At 42.0% G+C, this 17,810-nt stretch overlaps 1 protein-coding gene and 2 pseudogenes across 1 annotated transcript; 1 reads left to right on the plus strand and 2 right to left on the minus strand.

Annotated features, from left to right (window-relative positions):
• The first annotated feature begins 6,352 nt into the window (after positions 1–6,352).
• On the plus strand, positions 6,353–7,431 carry LOC146450768 (uncharacterized). The gene is made up of 2 exons (XM_085100032.1): positions 6,353–6,497; positions 6,664–7,431. The coding sequence occupies exons 1-2, from the start codon at positions 6,454–6,456 to the stop codon at positions 7,337–7,339; spliced, it is 720 nt and encodes a 239-aa protein (XP_084956158.1). The 5' UTR covers positions 6,353–6,453; the 3' UTR covers positions 7,340–7,431.
• Positions 7,432–7,498: 67 nt separating this feature from the next.
• Positions 7,499–8,815, minus strand: LOC146450769 (uncharacterized; annotated as a pseudogene).
• Positions 8,816–10,892: 2,077 nt separating this feature from the next.
• Positions 10,893–16,161, minus strand: LOC146450770 (uncharacterized; annotated as a pseudogene).
• Between the last annotated feature and the right edge of the window lie 1,649 nt (positions 16,162–17,810).

The following is a 17,810-nucleotide window of genomic DNA, read 5'->3' on the forward strand; positions in this document are numbered from 1 at the left end:
TTCAATCCGACAATTTATTAACTCGGACCAAGGGGTTAAGTAAAATATATACCTAACAGAAAAAGTACAGGAAAACAACTAAGAACGACTACAAAAAGAATGAAACGAAAATGACAACTGAAACCAAAACTGGACGACTGAAAAACACTTGCCAATTGCTGGATTTAGGTGGGTGAGTGTAGAAATGTGTAGAAAAAGTTATATACGACTGAATTTACATATGGTGCAAAAATTGTTCAGGATGGAATGAAGGTGCAGGACACAATTAACACGAATAAAGATATGGAAAATAAAAACTAGATCAAAAAGTGTTAATTAACAAAAACGGCAACAAGCCAGGTTAACCGCATGATAAACATTAAAACAATACACTTGACATAAAGCTTCCCCGCACTGCACGCATTGAAAACTAGTTTCTACAGCCCACCGCAAGGGAGAGTTAATTCCCACCACTTTGCAACGAACACGCTGCCTTCTCCTACCATTTACTTTTTTGCAGATATGCTCACCTGCGTTGCCCTCCCCAAGAGAAAGATTCTCGATTTTCTGATCCTTAGATGATTGCGCGGGCGAAACAGTGCAAGAAAACCCCCACAATTAGCTGCTTAGAAAGCATAGTTCGAGAATCGGCCTGCTTCAGTTTAGACCTTCCTGTCCCAGTAACAAAATGATTCTGTAAAATAAAAGCATTACAAATAGAAACATCAATGGCATACCAAAACAAATATTTATACCACTTTTTACTGGAACGACCAACAGAATAGTAACTACCAAATTGGTCAGCGAGGTCAACACCCCTATGTATTCATTGTAGAGACCAATCACTGCTGGATTGGGACCTGTTCATTGCATCTTTGAATGACAACATCTGGGGTATTAGGATTCAAATTTGTAGAAATGACACTGATATCCTGTTTGTCGTGCCATTTCATGAAAACAAGCTTACTTTCCGCCGGGCACATGGCGGCAAGTCTTTGTGATTTACCTAATTGGTTGCACAGGTTTAAGTCTTTTGGACTTGTAAATGTTCTAGTAACCTAACTGAGCTAAAAAATTATCAAAATAAACATGGCTATTGTTCATGAAAGGGGTGACCAACCTGGTTACAAAATCATAACCCAACCCATGGATTTTGCATTTGCCCACTTTCTTACCCAAATAAACATCAAAATTCTAAAGGTACCTGTTGTTTGAGTCGTTGGCCATCCACACCTTGATTCCATATTTCATTGGTTTTGCCTTCATGTATTGAGGAGAAGAAAACCGACCTCTTAATGCAACTACCGTGTAGCATAAAAATTTTGCGGATTCTAATTTTTGCGAATTTTGCGGATTGTCCTCGATCCGCAAAAATTAGTTCCCGCAGAAAAAAACACCCGCAAAATAAAACGCCGCAAAAATTAACTCCCTTCAGTCAAATTAAAAACTCCGCTTTTAATCGACTTGTGCCACTGGAGCGATATACATTGGACTTGAACAAGAACATTAACAATGATTTTCCATTGGAAAAAGGAACTAGAGCTGTCAATTCAACTGAAGCAATTCAATACATTAGATTGGCACGAATGGGTCATCTGAAGGAACGCAGACTAGAATCGTGCAGCAGACCAACCATGTTCTAGTGGCGCTCCTGCGGTGGCCTGTACAGAAGTTATTTCAGTTCTTGAAACTTCAACTGATGAGAGTGTTATTATTATCACTGAGTCTGTGTCATTAGGTTACAGTAGGGCAAAGTTTGGCATTTAAGCAGCCCGCTCCCGGTTAGGTCTCAAAGTTGTATACTACATCTTTCACTTGAAAGCCCCTCTGTATGCCTAGAAAGGATTTAGCTACGGTAATTCAAACATCCATACTGCTTTCTTGTAAAATAATATACGGTAATACCGGTCGTGGCAAACCGTATTAATGAAACAGCGTTTTGTGGTGCATAGTAGGGGTAGGCTTTCTGTGTTTGTTATTGTTCAGTCCCTTTGCGCAGTAAGCAGTGATATGTCTCTAATATGTAAGTAGAGTGAACGGTGACTCAACATACTGTACAATAAAAGTTGAAAATGTTAAGGTTTCTTGATCCACTTTAATGTTCTGGTGCTTGAACAGAGCATCGTAAAAATTAGTTCCCAGCAGAAATCTCAGTCATCTCGACCCGCAAAAATTTGTTCCTGCAAACCACAAAACATCGCCAATCCGCAAAATAAAACTCCCACAAAATTTTCGTGCTACACGGTATACCTTCATCAACGGCAATATTTTTAGTCGGAGTGAAATTGGTCTCCAATTTGGATCGCACATAAATTAGAACAGGTCTTACCTTGAAGAGTTGATCATATGCAGGATTGCCATGGGCCACTTCATGCAATGAATTGTGAAAATGCAAAAAATTACTTATTTCCTTAAACCTATTTCTGGCATTACCTTCTTAATACCTACATTTCCAAAAAAAATCATCACTTGACTAGTAAGAATTTAATCTGGGAAACCTAACCATGCCCATAATTAGATTTATTGCAATGAAAGCTTTGATTTCTGCAAGCATGACAGGTTGCAATTTAGCAAAGTGAGCGGGGGAATCTGCAAGCTTTTGCCGAGCATAGAGGTTGTTTTCACTCACAATGTGATCCAATAAATCATCACCCACAAAAGATAGAATTGCAGAGAGTACATCGTCTGGGGAAACCTACCGCTGGAAAGGCAAGACCGATTATAGCAAGATTTCTCCGCTACCAGGATCGCGAGATGGTATTGAGAGCTTCTTTTCACCTGCAAGATTCCGAGATTAAAGTTCTGGAAGATTATCCTCAGGAGATTATTGAGCGCGGACGCAAACAAATCAAGAAGTTGAAGGAGTCCAAAAAGAACGGTATGAAGGCATCTTTTAGCAAAGCAGAACCGGACAAGCTCTATATAAATGGTAAATTTGTCCCAATGTAAATTTCCGTTTGGCTAGAGAATGCGCTTTTGATTGCGCTCTGTCGGTTGCGATTTCTAATGTTTACATAAAATGATGTTAAGAGAATTCTGATTTGGCGGGCCTAAAGTGTTTCAATTGGAATAAGGGGCTAACAAGTTCGACGGAGTTCTGAATGTTGGATGGAGTTTATATTATTCCATCTTGCATTCTTAGAGAGGAGTAATGTGTGTGTTCCTTTATATGTCATTTGCGGTTGTATTTTAGTCAGTCTTAGTTTAGTGGGATGTTTGTTTGCAAAGTTCACACTGTTGAGTATTAAGTGAAGAATGATTTCTTTTGTATTTACTTCAAAACAATCAGGAATATATTTTTTACGGAAGTTTGTAAGTCCTTCAACCCTCAGCTGTTTACTCGGAATTTCAGTTCTTATATATGGAATTCATTGTTTACGCAGGTAGAACATGTCAGCTACTTTAAAAATAATGTCTCTGAATGTAAGGGGAATTAGCAACTTCAAAAAAAGACGAACAATTTTCACCTGGTGTTGCAGAAAGAACGCAGATGTGATTTTTTTTACAAGAAACACACTCAAACAAAACAACAGAAATACAATGGAAAAATGAATGGGGCGGAAAAATGCTTTTTTCACACGGTAGCCCAAATTCATGTGGAACTGCAATACTGATCAACAACAAGGCAAATTGTTCAGTGCTTCACACAATTCCCGATCCCCGCGGGCGTTTTATTATTTCTAAAATTAAAGTTGACGACAAAGTGTATGTACTCGTCAATATTTATGCACCAAACAAAGATAAAGAATCTGTCCAATTCTTCAGGAAGTTGCATACTTTGCTTCAAATTGAAAACTTAGATTCTGAGGACAATATAATTTTAGGTGGAGATTTTAACTGCCCTTTAAACCCAAATCTAGATAAACGAGGTGGAATAATGATACCAAGGAAATCGGTTGTGAATAGCATAGAATGTGTGCAAAATGAATTGGATTTGGTTGATATCTGGAGAGTCAAAAATCCTGAAACAAGAAGCTATACTTGGAGTCAAAAATCACCTACTATATTATGTTGTCTGGATTTTTGGCTTATTTCTAATAATCTGTGTGATTTCGTCAATTCTACGGACATTATCCCTGCGATAAGAACGGACCATGCGGCAATTAGTTTAATCCTCGGTGAAATTGGAGAGGCAAAAGGACCTGGCATGTGGAAAATGAACGTTTCTCTCTTGGATGATGAGGAATATTTAAATTATCTGAGTGTTAATATTTCTAAATGGAAATTGGAGGGGGAAAAAGAGTTATTGGACAAACGCGCAGTTTGGGATTGGATTAAATACAATATCAGAAAGCATGCTATTAAGTACTCTAGAGAAAAAACTAAACAGAGAAATGATGTAGAAAAGATAGTTCAAGAGGAATACAAAGAAGCAACCAGACGGTTTGAAAATGACCCAAATGATTTAAACAAATCTCGTTTAAATGAAGTCAAAGAGAAGCTGGAATTATTTTATGAAGAGAAAACGAATGGAATTATTGTACGTGCAAGGGCTCGCTGGCATGAGCATGGAGAAAGAAGCACTAAGTACTTTTTGAATTTGGAAAAGAGAAATCATGTGAAGAAACATATCAGAAAGCTGTTAATAAGTGGCGCTATAACAACTGATCCTTACCGGATACTCTCCGAACAAAAGGATTTTTATTACAACTTGTACAACTCAAAAGCGACAGATACGGATTCCGTCACGTCTTTTTTGAACAATTTAAATGTTCCGCAACTATCTGAAGAACAGAAACAATCGTGTGAAGGCCAAATTACCATCGACGAATGTAAAAGCATTTTAGAAACTTTTCAAAACAACAAGTCTCCCGGAAATGACGGAATCCCAATTGAATTTTACAAAAAATGTTGGAATTTTATTTGTGAGCCGTTCATTAATTGCATAAATGAGTCTTTTGTAAAGGAAGAATTGTCCAATTCCCAAAAGCAAGCTGTCATCACTTTAATAGAAAAACAAGGAAAAGATCGCACGTTAATAGAAAATTGGAGACCTATTTGTCTAGTCAATGTTGATGCCAAAATAATCTCGAAGGTAATTGCTTCTAGACTTAAAAATGTCCTGCCTAATATTATACACTGTAATCAATCCAGTTACGTTAAAAATCGCTATATCGGTGAAACGGTAAGGTCAATTCTTGATATTATGGATTTTACAGAAAAAGAAAATATACCTGGTCTGATGATATTTATTGATTTTCGAAAAGCTTTTGATACTTTAGAGTGGAACTTTCTGTTTAACTGTCTGGATGCCTTCAATTTTGGCCCTGAATTTAAGCGTTGAATAAAAACTTTTTATAAGAATATTCAAAGCTGTGTGATAAATAATGGGTTGTCATCAGAATACTTTAACCTTTCAAGAGGAGTCAGGCAGGGTGACCCTTTGTCTCCTTATCTTTTTCTTTTAGCTGTTGAGACTTTGGCAATTTCCGTCAGAGAAAATGTTGAAATAAAGGGAATTGTAATTGAACAACAAGAGACCAAATTATTACAATATGCTGATGATACAACTGCGGTTCTCGCTGACATAGAGTCGGCCCACATACTCTTTCAGTTGCTAGAGAATTTTAAAAATATATCAGGTTTAAAGGTCAATAGCTCAAAGACAGAGGGAATGTGGCTGGGATCGCTGAAAGGAAATGAGATGAAGCCGCTCGGAATCAAATGGCCGAGCGATCCAATAAAAGCCCTTGGAGTCTTCTTTTCATATGATAAAAAACTTCTCTTTCAAAAAAACTTCTCAGAAAGGCTTGACAAGATAAAAAAATTAATTAAGGACGGTGCCTACTAATACCGAAGTAATTTTGTCCGGTTTATGACTATGCGGGAAAAGCAGATCTTAGCAAGACCTATTGGAATCCCAAAAGAAAATTGGGGGTAACCACGCATTTTTCAGAGATAACTAAGCAATAATATCTCTAAAAAGCGCCAAAATATAAAGCGATGTATGGGATTTTTTCCTAAATTGAAGCTGAATTATCTCTGAAAAATGCATGGTTACCCCCAATTTTCTTATGAGATACCAAAAACGCTTGCTAAGTTCTGCTTTCCCCGTATAGTTTTAAACCGCGCAAAATTATCCCTGTATTAGTAGGCACCACCCATAGGAAACCCGAGTATCTTGAGATGCGCAGAACGTATGCGCAGTAACAATAGTAGGCACAGTCCTTAATACCGACCTTAAGCAACCCTGGACGGCGATCCCGAGGAGGTCAACCGGAAGTCAAGATTGCGTTGTTGACTGCAATTTGCATAATAGTCGAGCCGTCCACCTGATGTCGCGGCGGTCGCTTTCACCAGTTTGGCGGTGTCTCGAGAACGTGAGTTTGTTTTTGATTGTTAACTTTGAAATCCGTATCTCTTCCAAGCCTAATCTGGATTATATTCTAAACTACCGATATTAGGTCGCATAAGCAAAAGCTATTGATTTTTTCTTTCTTCTTTCCAGTGCAAAAACGCAAATTCACAGCGACTATGGCGAATCCTGGAAGTGAAGTTCCCGCCATTGCTAAAAATGGGTAAATATATCTTTTCTTTTCATGGCATTTACCTCGGCTTTCTCCGAAATGTGCCTGATTTTCAAAACGAAGCTGATAGGATTATTTAAGTAACCTTGAACATGAAAAGCTCAATTTATTTGTGAGCGATTTTATCTCGCTAACTTCATTTTATTTCAATTTATAGGTCAAATATCATGGAGTGGACAGAAAACCACGATGTTATTTTGTGCCGAGAAATTCTAGTTAGCGAGCCCTATAAATTCAAACCTCGAACATTGGAGAGAGGGAAGGTATGGGACGAAATAGCCGAAAGACTCAACAACATCAAGGATCCAAAGTTTAAAGTCTCAAAGCGATCGATCCGAGAGCATTTCCAGCTTCTACTTTCAAAGTTCAAAACAAAAATGAAAACCGAGCAGCGGGCGTCTGGCATTGAAGTCGAAGATACCGAAGTTGATAAGGCCATGGAAGAAATTTATGAGAAATGGGAGGCTTCAGAAGGGGAGCAACTGAAAGGAAAGGAGAGCACGAAGAAAAAAGCTGAAGTAGATAAAGCTAGTGCGGAAGAAGTAAGGCTCAGAGCGACGGAAAAATTAAGCGAAACGAAAAAGAGAAAGAACGCCGAAGAGGGCTGTGCTGTCAAACCTAAGAAAACACGAAGAAACGGAGGAGAAACTGTAGAATTCCTAAGAGAAAAATCACAGAGGGATTACCAGTTTCGACAAGAGGAGTTGCGAATAAAACAGAAAGAACAAGAAAATCTCCAAAGTATTCAACAACAACAACTGGAAATGATGAGGATGATGCAACAGCAAAATAATGCTATGATGCTTCTTATGTCTAAATTTGTAAACAAATAGACATTCCGTGCATTTATTAACTTGCAGACTGATAAATTGTCTCCGTTAAAACTTGTTGTCGTTTAATATGTACAGCTCGTTGTACTTAACAGTTTTATATGGGCTGTTCAGTTGAAGTTGTAGTTGTGAACAATGATCCTACTATTGTGATCTGACCGCATGTAAGAACTTATGAAGCTTTGAAAATTTGTACACAAATTCACACAGTTTTTCAAATAAAGTAGTCTGCTAGTGTTGGAGGATCAAGGTGAAAGAACTCAGATGTAGCGTTGCCGTAAAGACATGTAAGTGCGTTTCTCAGTATAGCACAAACTAGATACATTTTTCCAACACTGCTGAGGCCAATTTTAAGGTTTTTCTTGTAATCTATAAACTTGAAATAGTTCACTATGTCCCCAAACAGCCACTCCACTGCAACTCTCACTTCACTCATGGAGGTGTTGAATGCTTGCATGTCAGCCGTCAAGATAGCATTTCTGTATGGGGCTTGAAGTTGCACTCTTAGAGGGTATGCTGGACCTCCGTAGATACACATGGGTTGACCGAGGGGAGATACAGCATGTAGCTACAACTGATGAAGCAACCCAGAATCTGCAAGCATCCCAGCATCATGCTTTCGGCCCTCTGAAAACAAAAGTTGATAAGATAATTGTCTCTAAAAAAAAGGATACTTATAACTTTCCCGGCAATTTATATTTTTCTATGTACGTTACCGTCGAAAATCAAACCTCGACTCATATAATAGCTCTCCGATAGGAAGTTTCTGCGGAAAATGCAGCTTTTCTTTGATGATAAATCGTATAAAAACAAGATACTCACCCACGGGTCCATACATGTTGGCAATCAGACCGTTTGGAAGAGCCACAGACTGAAACTTCAAACCATGCACGTGTTTATGCCCGTTGTATACAATTCGCTGATGTTCTCCTGGTCGGCTAATTGGCCTCACAGTGCCATCTATGAAGCCAAAACAATTATCAAGGGCCGCTCCCTTTACGTGGATTGCATTTGCGTATTCTTGAAGTTGCGCTGGCTGTAAAATAGTGGGATTCCATTGCGTGATTCGGTGGCTGTGATTGTTGTAAATGTAATCTATCACCTCGTTGGTAATCATGCTTAGTACCGGTGTGGGTCTTCCAAAGCGCGCTATCATATCCGAGTATCGACATGGGTAAGCAAGTCTCCTCAGAAGCATGCAAAGGCCTTCCATACCATCGCTGATGGAACGCTGTCGGCACTTGAACACATCTGGAATCTGAAGGGCTTCAGCTAAAGCAGGCAGGTCATGTTTATTTACTCTAAACTCGGCAACACACTCTGAATTCTCCATCTCATCCAAGTCAAATGTAAATTCGTCGTACGGCAAATCAAGGTTTTTGGAACGGTTCAGATCATAAGTAAATACTCGTCTTCTGAAATCAAATCATCGCACAGCGCCGCCGTTAACAAGTTTCTCGCATCCCTAAAAGAGGCCATAGTGAAGCGAAACCTGACCGACGCGACCTCTGCTTGCTTAAGTTTAAACTTTGCGCGCCAAAGGACAGCGTTCTAGCCCCATTCCCCCCCGTCATGGGTTGCCGTCCTCGTGCTCGCCGTCCAGGGTTGCTTAAGGTCCCTAATATCTGGTCCTCCAGGGGGTTATCCCTTTACGGGAAGGTTACTATTATCAAAACTCTGCTCTTGCCGAAAGTTGTTTACATATCTTCTTTGCTACCTACCCCTGAACATATAGTGAAAGAATTAAACTATTTGATATACAATTTCCTATGGAAAGGTAAAGACAAAGTAACTAGAGTATCTGCAATAAATAATTATGAGGGAGGGGGCCTCAAAATGGTTGATGTTGAAAGCATGATCAAATCTCTCCGCCTCTCCTGGCTGAAAAGAATCTTTGGTGATAATTCAGGCGTATGGAAAAGCTATTTAGAATATCTTCTAAAAGAAGCAGGTGATCTGGTTCTTTTTAATTGCAATTATAATATTAAAGACTTGAATATTAATTCTCAATTCTATGCAGAGTTATTGAAATGGTGATCTGAGTTTGGCAAAGACAATGCAAATGATACTAACTGGCATTACTTTATTTGGAATAATCAAGAAATACGATTAAACAAGAAACCAGTTTTCTATAAAAGGTACTTCAATAATGGGATTCGAACTGTGGGCGACTTACGCTTTGATCTTAATAATATCGACTCTTATGAATTACAGGCAAAATACATAGAGAAGACGAATTTTCTGGAATGGACTGGTCTACGCCACTCCATACCGCTCAATTTAAGAAATGCTAATTATAAACGGGATCCCATAGTCCTAATCCATCCTTCAAAACTGACAGTGGTCTTTTCGATGTAACTAAAAAGAAATCTAAAGATTACTATTCCCTTTTTGTCCGTAAAAAGGCACGCTTCCCTAATCATGCGCAAAAACTAAAGTGTGAATTTAATTTATCTGATGAGGCGTTGAAAAAAGCTTTCTGTCTTCCCCATTCAGTTGCTTTTGAGCCATACGTTCAGGGCTTTCAGTTTAAGGTATTAAACTCTATACTTTACACTAATTCAAAATTACATAAAATCGGCTATATTTCAGACAATCTGTGCTCTTTTTGCAAACGGGAATCAGAAACCATACAGCATCTCTTTTATAATTGTTCTTACACAATTACTTTTTGGAAAGACTTTGAATTATATTACTTATCCCTGACAAAACAACAAATACATCTTGAGTTGAGAGATATTTTAATCGGTGTTCTAACACCAGAATGCCCCTTACTAAATTACCTGTTACTTATAGGAAAAATTTATTTATGAGGGTGTAGGAGAAATAACGAACTTCCGAATATAGGTGGTTACAAATTTAAAGTATCGTTAAAGTATGACAGAGAAATTTATTTGTACGAAAAATAATACATTAGACATATTTAAAAAGAAATGGACAATACTTAGACCTATTTAATATATATATGACTTGTACGGGTGTGACTTTGAATTTTTTGTGAGTGAGTGCATGAGAGCATGAGATGAGTGAGTGTTGTGAATGGTGTGTTAGCGGGCCAGCGAGTGAGTAAGCTAATTGTAACATTGTACAAAGTGTAAGTAAGTGCGTAAGTACTGTCTAGTTTATTATTGTATGTAACTGTGTGTTTTCTCGCAAATAAAAAAAAATCACCCACAAAAGCTAAGAAGAACTCTAATGGTGTGCGCCAATGATTAGGGCAGAAACTTCGAATGAGCGTCCACGTTTATTCAACAGAGAATCAAAATGCAAAACTAACCCACTCGCGAAGCGAACAGGTAACCAAGGTAATAATAGAGATATGCGAACTATGGTGTGAAGTAAAGCGTGAACTATGCACAACAATAAAACTATGCGAGTAATGGCGTGACTTCTTCCTCTCGCTTACAAATGAAGAAAAAAAGGAACAACAAAGCAAAGCGAAGCTAAACTACAGGAAAAATGACAGTCGTGCAATGGGTAAAATTCTCAGCGCACTGGCGAAGTAGCACAGCTAAAGGAGACAAACAAAAACGAAAGTTAATTACGCAGTTCACAACTAAGTTACATAGTCACTAAGATAAGCGGGGCGGCGAGTTGAACGGCTGGATCTGCGTGGACCGGAACTAGCAGAGGAGGAGGTTTGTTCGGAGAGTGGAACACTAAAATCGTCTGACAGCGGTGGAGTAAGAGAGTCTCTTCGATCTGCAAGAGGACCAGCCGTAGCGAAGTGGGGAGCGTTTCCCTCCGGAGCTGGAGAAAGCTCGGAATCTGAACAAGTGTCAGCTGCTTGAGGATCTGGAGGTGTAGCGAGCTCGACAGGAACCACAGGGACAAACGGGCTAGGAGGGGGCGGAGGTACAGGAACAGGATTGGTTTCCTCATTAAAGCATTCATCACTACGAGGTTCCACGGCGACATCTTCACAATAGGAATCAGCGTTGTAACGACGGGAGAGGTTGAACGAGGGGTCAACGTGCTCAGGAACGTGATAACACTCAGACCGTTTGACGCGATAAGAGGTAGAACGCAACTGGGAACCGGTAAACTTCCGCACATTACACCACAGGCCCTTAACAGAAACCACGAGATATCGATCACGAGCACGATTCTTGGAGCCGTCAGAGGTAATGAAAACGAGATCGCCTACTTCAACAGACGGTGAAGTGGGAGGACTGCGCCCAGGAGTCTTGGATCTCTCGCTAACTGGGTGGTTTCTGAGGCGTGAGGAGTGCTGCTCTCTGAGAAGCTGGAGATCCGTTACAGGAATCTGCCAGTTAGTGAACTGGTCGCGCTGAACCCACATCTCTCGGGCAGACAATCCTCTGTTGCGGATACAGGTATTGAGATTAGCGGTCGCCACAGCCAAGGAAAGGGGGGAGATTGGGCCACCCCCTGGACAAATACGTAGAAGTTCGTCCCCAAGTTTGGCAATGCACTTTTCAGCCACAGGGTTCTTATTAGGGTTCTTGATACGCAAGACCATATTGCCGAAGAGTTTCATCGCTTGACAATGCGGAAAAGCCAGGAGTGGGATCTACTCTTACGACGGAAGGGGGACCAGCCAGGGGACGCAGCTCAAGGCATAAGCGGAGAAGACCGTTACAAATTGATTCGCGCCGCTCATCATCCAATAAACAGGTGGCTGTGAAGGAGGTTGTGGTCTCGCAGACGACAAGTATCAACTGACGGTAGCGCTTTATGATGTCCGCGGCGAAGGATATACCAACACCGTCAGGAGGATCAGAGGTAGACTGCTCAACGAGGCTGGAGGGAACCTTTTTCAGGGAAGAGCACAGGTGGCAACACTGGGAGCACCGGTCCAGGGCTTTGTCAAGGTCCAACGCGAAGAAGTAACGCTGAGTAACCAGCTTTATCTGGTGGCGCGAAGGATGGTCCAGTTTCACATGTAAGGCGGTGAGAAAGCTATCTATGACAGAGGGAGGGATGACTATACACTCTCTTGGCGGAGAAAAAGGTTCATCTCATCTAACAACAAGGAGACCGTCACGAGAAATGGAGACTGAGTTCAGGTAACGCTTGACGTCCTTGATGTTTGTCAATTTCTTTGAGGGACGAGTACCTTGCTTAAGATGAGAGTGAACTCGTCTGAGATCCGGACACTCTAATTGAGTTTGAAGCCAGGCGGCACGACTTGTAAAGGGCAGAGAGGCCTGTCCGGACAGTACGTCCTGAACAGAAATAGGACGAACAGCCAAGTCCTCAGCTTCTGACACGAATGAACAAACCTGGCAACGGGGGACATCACAGGCAGGGGCGTTTCGACTGGCGAAATCAGAATTGAGGTTCGCAGAGCCAGCTAAGTGGAGCAGTGAGACTTGGTAACGACTAACTGCTGATAAGAAAGACGTCACACGAGGGCTGGAAGAAAACTGACCCCGGCATAACTTTTCGAACGCTTGTACACAAGGTTTGCTGTCAGTTAGGACATAAGACTTCGGCTTGGCTTGGATTATGTAAGGAGCGAAATGCTTGACAGCGGCAGCAATAGACAGAGCCTCTATTTCACAGGGCAGCCAGGAGGCTTGATGTTTTTTGAACTTAGCACTGAAGAAGCCGGCGAGATGCAGTTTCTGGTTGCGAAGAACATAGAGGGTGGCGCCAAGTCCACTCATCTTGACGGAACCGTCGGTTACGATCCATAGCTGATCCTCAGGCTTTGGCAGGGTGATGGATTTGTTGGAAGTAAGCACCTCTTGGCAAGAGCGGAAACATACAAGGAGCTCATCAGACCAGGTCACTGTGTCCTGAGATTGGCGGCCAGCTGCAAGAGACTCAAGTGGAGCGAGGTACTTAGCGCAGCCACTCAAGACTCGTCCAAGCATTTTATAGGAACCAACAAAGGAGCGGAGACCGCGAACATTCTTAGGAGGCTAACACGACGCTAGAGCAGCTACACGATGAGGTGAAGCATGGATAGAGCCTTGGCACCATATCCAACCGAGAATGGTGGTGGAGGCAGGACAAACGACGGTCTTTTCGGGGGAAAGGCGCAGATTACAGCGGTCTAAAGCGGAAAGGACCTTCCGCTAGTTCATGAGGAGCTCTTGAGGAGTATCCCCGCCGCAGTAAAGGTCGTCGGCTATCTTAGCAACGCACCCTTCTTGTAGGAGGTCGCCAAGGACACGGCACATCAACTCTTCTAAGGCTGTCTCGGAACCAGGGATACCCATGGCACAACGTGTGTAGACGCGGACCCCTTTAAAAGGGGTAACTACGCCGCAATACTTCATTGAATCCTTTGAAAGAGGAATTTGATAAAAAGCCTTGGATAGATCGGAGACCACGATGTACTTCCAGCGGGCAATCTTTAGAAGGGTGGAATCTACGTCCGGCATTAGCGAAGGTTGAGGTTTGCTGTAACGGCCTACATTGGTAAAGGCTGTGACCAGGCGAAAGCCACCATTTTTCTTTTTCACCAGGAAAGAAGGGTTGAGGTACTCGACAACAACCTTCAGGTCTTCGGGGCGGCGGAAGACACCTTGAGCCTCTAGTTCATCGAACTTGCTCTGGAGCAGATGAAGTTGATCTCGCAAGTACTGTGGAACGCGGCCTTTGCGCTGGGGAGGCTCTACAGGACCCATGTTCACAATTCCTTTGATGGGACCAGCTGTTCCGTTATAACCAGGGATGCGAGGATCGAAGACAATTTGAAATTCCTTCAGAAGAGAGTTGAAAGAAGCTTTCTGAGAGGAGGACAATAAACCATCAGGATCTACTGACACTGACTCGGCAGGCTTAAGGAGAGGTGCCGTTAGCATACTCGGTGCCGGGTAAGTTTCGACCAGAGAAGGATCTGAAGCAGGATCAGGAACGGTTAGGCGCGCTTGGCAGAAATGATCGTTCTTACGAATCAGTAAGGGCTCATCAGTGTCATTGAGAAGTCTCAGTTTACCCCCGACAGCTTGGACGATGACGGGTTGTGGCCATGCGTGTGTAGGTTTACGGTGATTAGATGAGACTAAGTCAGTACGAGGCTCGATGGCGAGTGGAGAATCTTTAAGAAACTCTGAAGGGGCGTCGTCTACAGACAGTAGTGTTGGCGCAAGGAGCACGTAGGAGGTGACAGGCTCTAACAGCGTGATGGGCTTGAGAGATCTGAGAAGAATCATAAGATGCTACATCACACCCAGCAATAATGATCTCATGTTTGGCAGGGCGAACAGCTATGTCATTTGAAGTCATGAACGGAGTCCCAGCTAGTATATCCACGTCTAAGTCCTGTACAACGAGGGCCTCCAGCATAAGGGATCTGCCACGGCGAACCAGCTGGAGACGGGTCTCACCAACAACGGAGTACGACCATCAGCTTGTAGGGCGGTCTGGGTGCTTTTAGTGACCTTTGCACCGATGTGTTTGGCTAGAGAAGCCCTCATCATGTTCGTTTCAACGCCAGTATCAATAGTTAAACGTAAAGGATGGTGACGAAAAAAGGCGTGAAGAAACGGAGACTGGGATATATTAACACGTCGGGAAACAGTTGACTCCATTGTAGGAAGGACACCAGGGCCACAATTCTGCATCACGGGTGTGTCTAGGGGAACTGGAGACTCCACTGGGTTGGAATTCTGATAACAATCACAACTGTTCATATCGACGTCAAGGCTAGCCACTTGTCGAATTCTAGACATGAAAAGGCGGTCAGACTCAGGCAAGAACTTGCAATTACTCAAGAAGTGAGAGTGAGAATCGGGGTGTCCAGCCTGTTGGCACAGAGGGCACACCTTCAATGGTCGCGGTTTGGGAGGGCCTCTGCGACGGGTAAAAGCAAACAATGCGCGATGTTCCGTTTGAGAAGCAGAGCGGAGGATTTTAGATTCATCGCTGGTGTGAAGCTCGACGAGAAGTGAATCAAGTGCTTGGGAAATTTCCGGTTTCACGGAGGCGAGAGTTCTGCAACGTAACTCAGTACCATAGCGCTGTTTGACGAGCCGAGGTAGGTTTGGATGTAGCAAACGAAGCCAAGTTAACACCATATAATTTTCTAGAGAAGGCGAAAGTTCCTCGTCGGCCACAGGAGCCTCACTGTGATGAGTAATACCGCTAGAAGTTGTGAGAAGATTATCCTCAACGAAGGCCATCAAGCTTTGGAACAAATCCTCTGGACGTTGCTCAGGTTTCAGAGAAATATACGCGAGATCTAAGAACCGTGAACCAGTGGACTGAAGGCCATAATGCTGTCGGATCGCTTGCCAAACGCCGTTTATAGAAGTTGAGTTCTTAACGATGGAATTCCTAGAAATAATTGGAGAATAGTTCGCTATTTGGCCAAGCATCATTTCCAGATGTGTCACCTTCTGAGCTGCAGTTCTTCTTCGGGCCGCAGGAACAGATTCAGGATCATTTGAGAAACCGCGAAGAGGCGAAGCATTCGTTTTCTTACCCCAGGACGAACCATCGGTAAGAAAATCTGCAAAATTAGGATCGAGGGACAAAATATACTTTAGGTTGTTCTCCCAAGCCTCAATTGAAGTAATTGTTTCGTTCGAGGTTAGCGACCACTGTTTCGGCGCTCTATGGGAAGTCATCTTGAAGAGTTAAACTCACGAAATTCAGACACAATCAATCGAAGGGGCGAAAAGAACACTTTGACGTCTTTTGTGGGTCCGTTGAACCGAAACGCTGCCACCACGCCAATGATTAGGGCAGAAACTTCGAACGAGCGTCCACGTTTATTCAACAGAGAATCAAAATGCAAAACTAACCCACTCGCGAAGCGAACAAGTAACCAAGGTAACAATAGAGATATGCGAACTATGGTGTGAACTAAAGCGTGAACTATGCACAACAATAAAACTATGCGAGTAATGGCGGTGGGGTTATCAGGAAGCCTAAAATTAATGCCACAAGCTGAAACAAGTGGGGTCATCAGGAAGCCTAAAATTAATGCCACAAGCTGAAACAAAATCAGGAATGCAAAAATCCGAAAGCTGATCGGTCCATCAAAGTTCATCGGGGTTTTCTTCTTCATCACTTACCCCTGGTTGTGCCTCTCCTTCTTCGTTGTCTTCTTCATCACTGACTAGATCGCTGAAAACAAGATTGGAATCAGAGTTAGAATTATTCCCCTCTAGAGAAAACCCAAAGAAACTGATGCATTGCCTGAGGCATCAAGAACTGATGCGTCGTCTGAAACGTGATCTGTGTTTGCAGGCATTGTAATTCAATCGCGCGCGAGAAAAAAAATTCTCAGAAACTCCAGACATCATGGCCCCTCATATCACCTGTAAAAACTGCACAAAACACAGCATCTGATTGGTTGATATGTCCTCTTGGTATCTGTGACAACAAGAACAGACAGAAAAGACCCTGGAGGGTGGGGAGGGCTCTTTTGTGTTCGTGCCTTCATGCGGCCTGTTTTTGCCTGCATGGGACATAGAGGGGACCTTTTCCGGCGGCCGGCTATGGCCTGTCACGTTGTGGTCAAAAGACACAATGGGTTAAAAGATAACAATGCAATAAATAGCAAAGTTATTGTTGATAACTTTAGTTTTACTTATCAATTCGCTTCGGTAAAGTGAAGTTGTTTTGCAAGGTCTTATTTTTCCTGCGCTGTAGAAAGTGCAATTGCAACAAATCCCGCCAAGGACATAAAAAAGAGGAGTTTTTCTGACAGTTAAGTCGAACAAAAAAGTTCTGTTTGCTTCTCATTATTATCCTAAAAAAGCTCTACATCCATTTACAGGTTAGGGTAAGATAGACTCACACCTGTTTACCTGACTTGAAATGCTCGCCAAAAACATTTACATTGTGTGTTAGCAAAAAGCAGAAATTGTTCTGGTCGCTCAAAGGTTTTCCTTTCAGTGATGAGCAATTCCTATCATTTAGTATACACATTTCATCATTCTACTCACGTTTTGGACAAGCACGTAGGATAATCCCAAGATAGGTTTGCTGCTTCCCCTGAAGGCGACATTTGACTTTTACCTCACCAAGTACTTGGAATTCCCCTATCGATATACAACAAGACTTTGGCATTACGCTCACAGTTTTTGTCGCTCGGAAAGTATATGCAACCATATAAATTTTCTGCCATAGCCTCAGCTCAAAAGTGAACGCCCAAAAACTTATTGAACAAAACTGTACCAAATGGCCAACCCTTTTACCAACTCCACAAGACAAGAAACTAAAATGTAAAAAAGTAAGCAAATGAAATAATACATCAGATCGACAGGGAATCACTGAGTCGAGCTTCTGATTTGTATTTTTGGGAAGTTATGATTTGAAAAGTGACAGGTAATCCCAAATCTTTTTCTACTGACCTCTATTTTTTATGATTATATTGTATGAGGAATGTCACTATGGGCTTTGTACTGCTATATAGTTTATGGTTGTTGCATTTAAGGCAGCGCGCAAAGATTCTTTTACGCGAAGGACACTTCCGAAGGTATCTGGTAACCGTAAGTAGTTTCGTAGGATTTTGCTTGGTGTATGGCTTCATGGCGATTCTTGATGC

Source organism: Pavona decussata, unplaced genomic scaffold (genome assembly GCF_977016875.1).
Source record: "Pavona decussata unplaced genomic scaffold, jaPavDecu1.1 SCAFFOLD_426, whole genome shotgun sequence".
In the NCBI taxonomy this organism is placed as follows: Eukaryota; Metazoa; Cnidaria; class Anthozoa; order Scleractinia; family Agariciidae; genus Pavona; species Pavona decussata.

Excerpts from the sequence above, each read along its gene's own strand:
- LOC146450768 (XM_085100032.1), top strand. The coding sequence starts at position 6,454 with ATGGCGAATCCTGGAAGTGAAGTTCCCGCCATTGCTAAAAATGG. Across the intron at positions 6,498-6,663 it reads CCCGCCATTGCTAAAAATGG|GTCAAATATCATGGAGTGGA; the intron begins GTAAATATATCT and ends TTCAATTTATAG.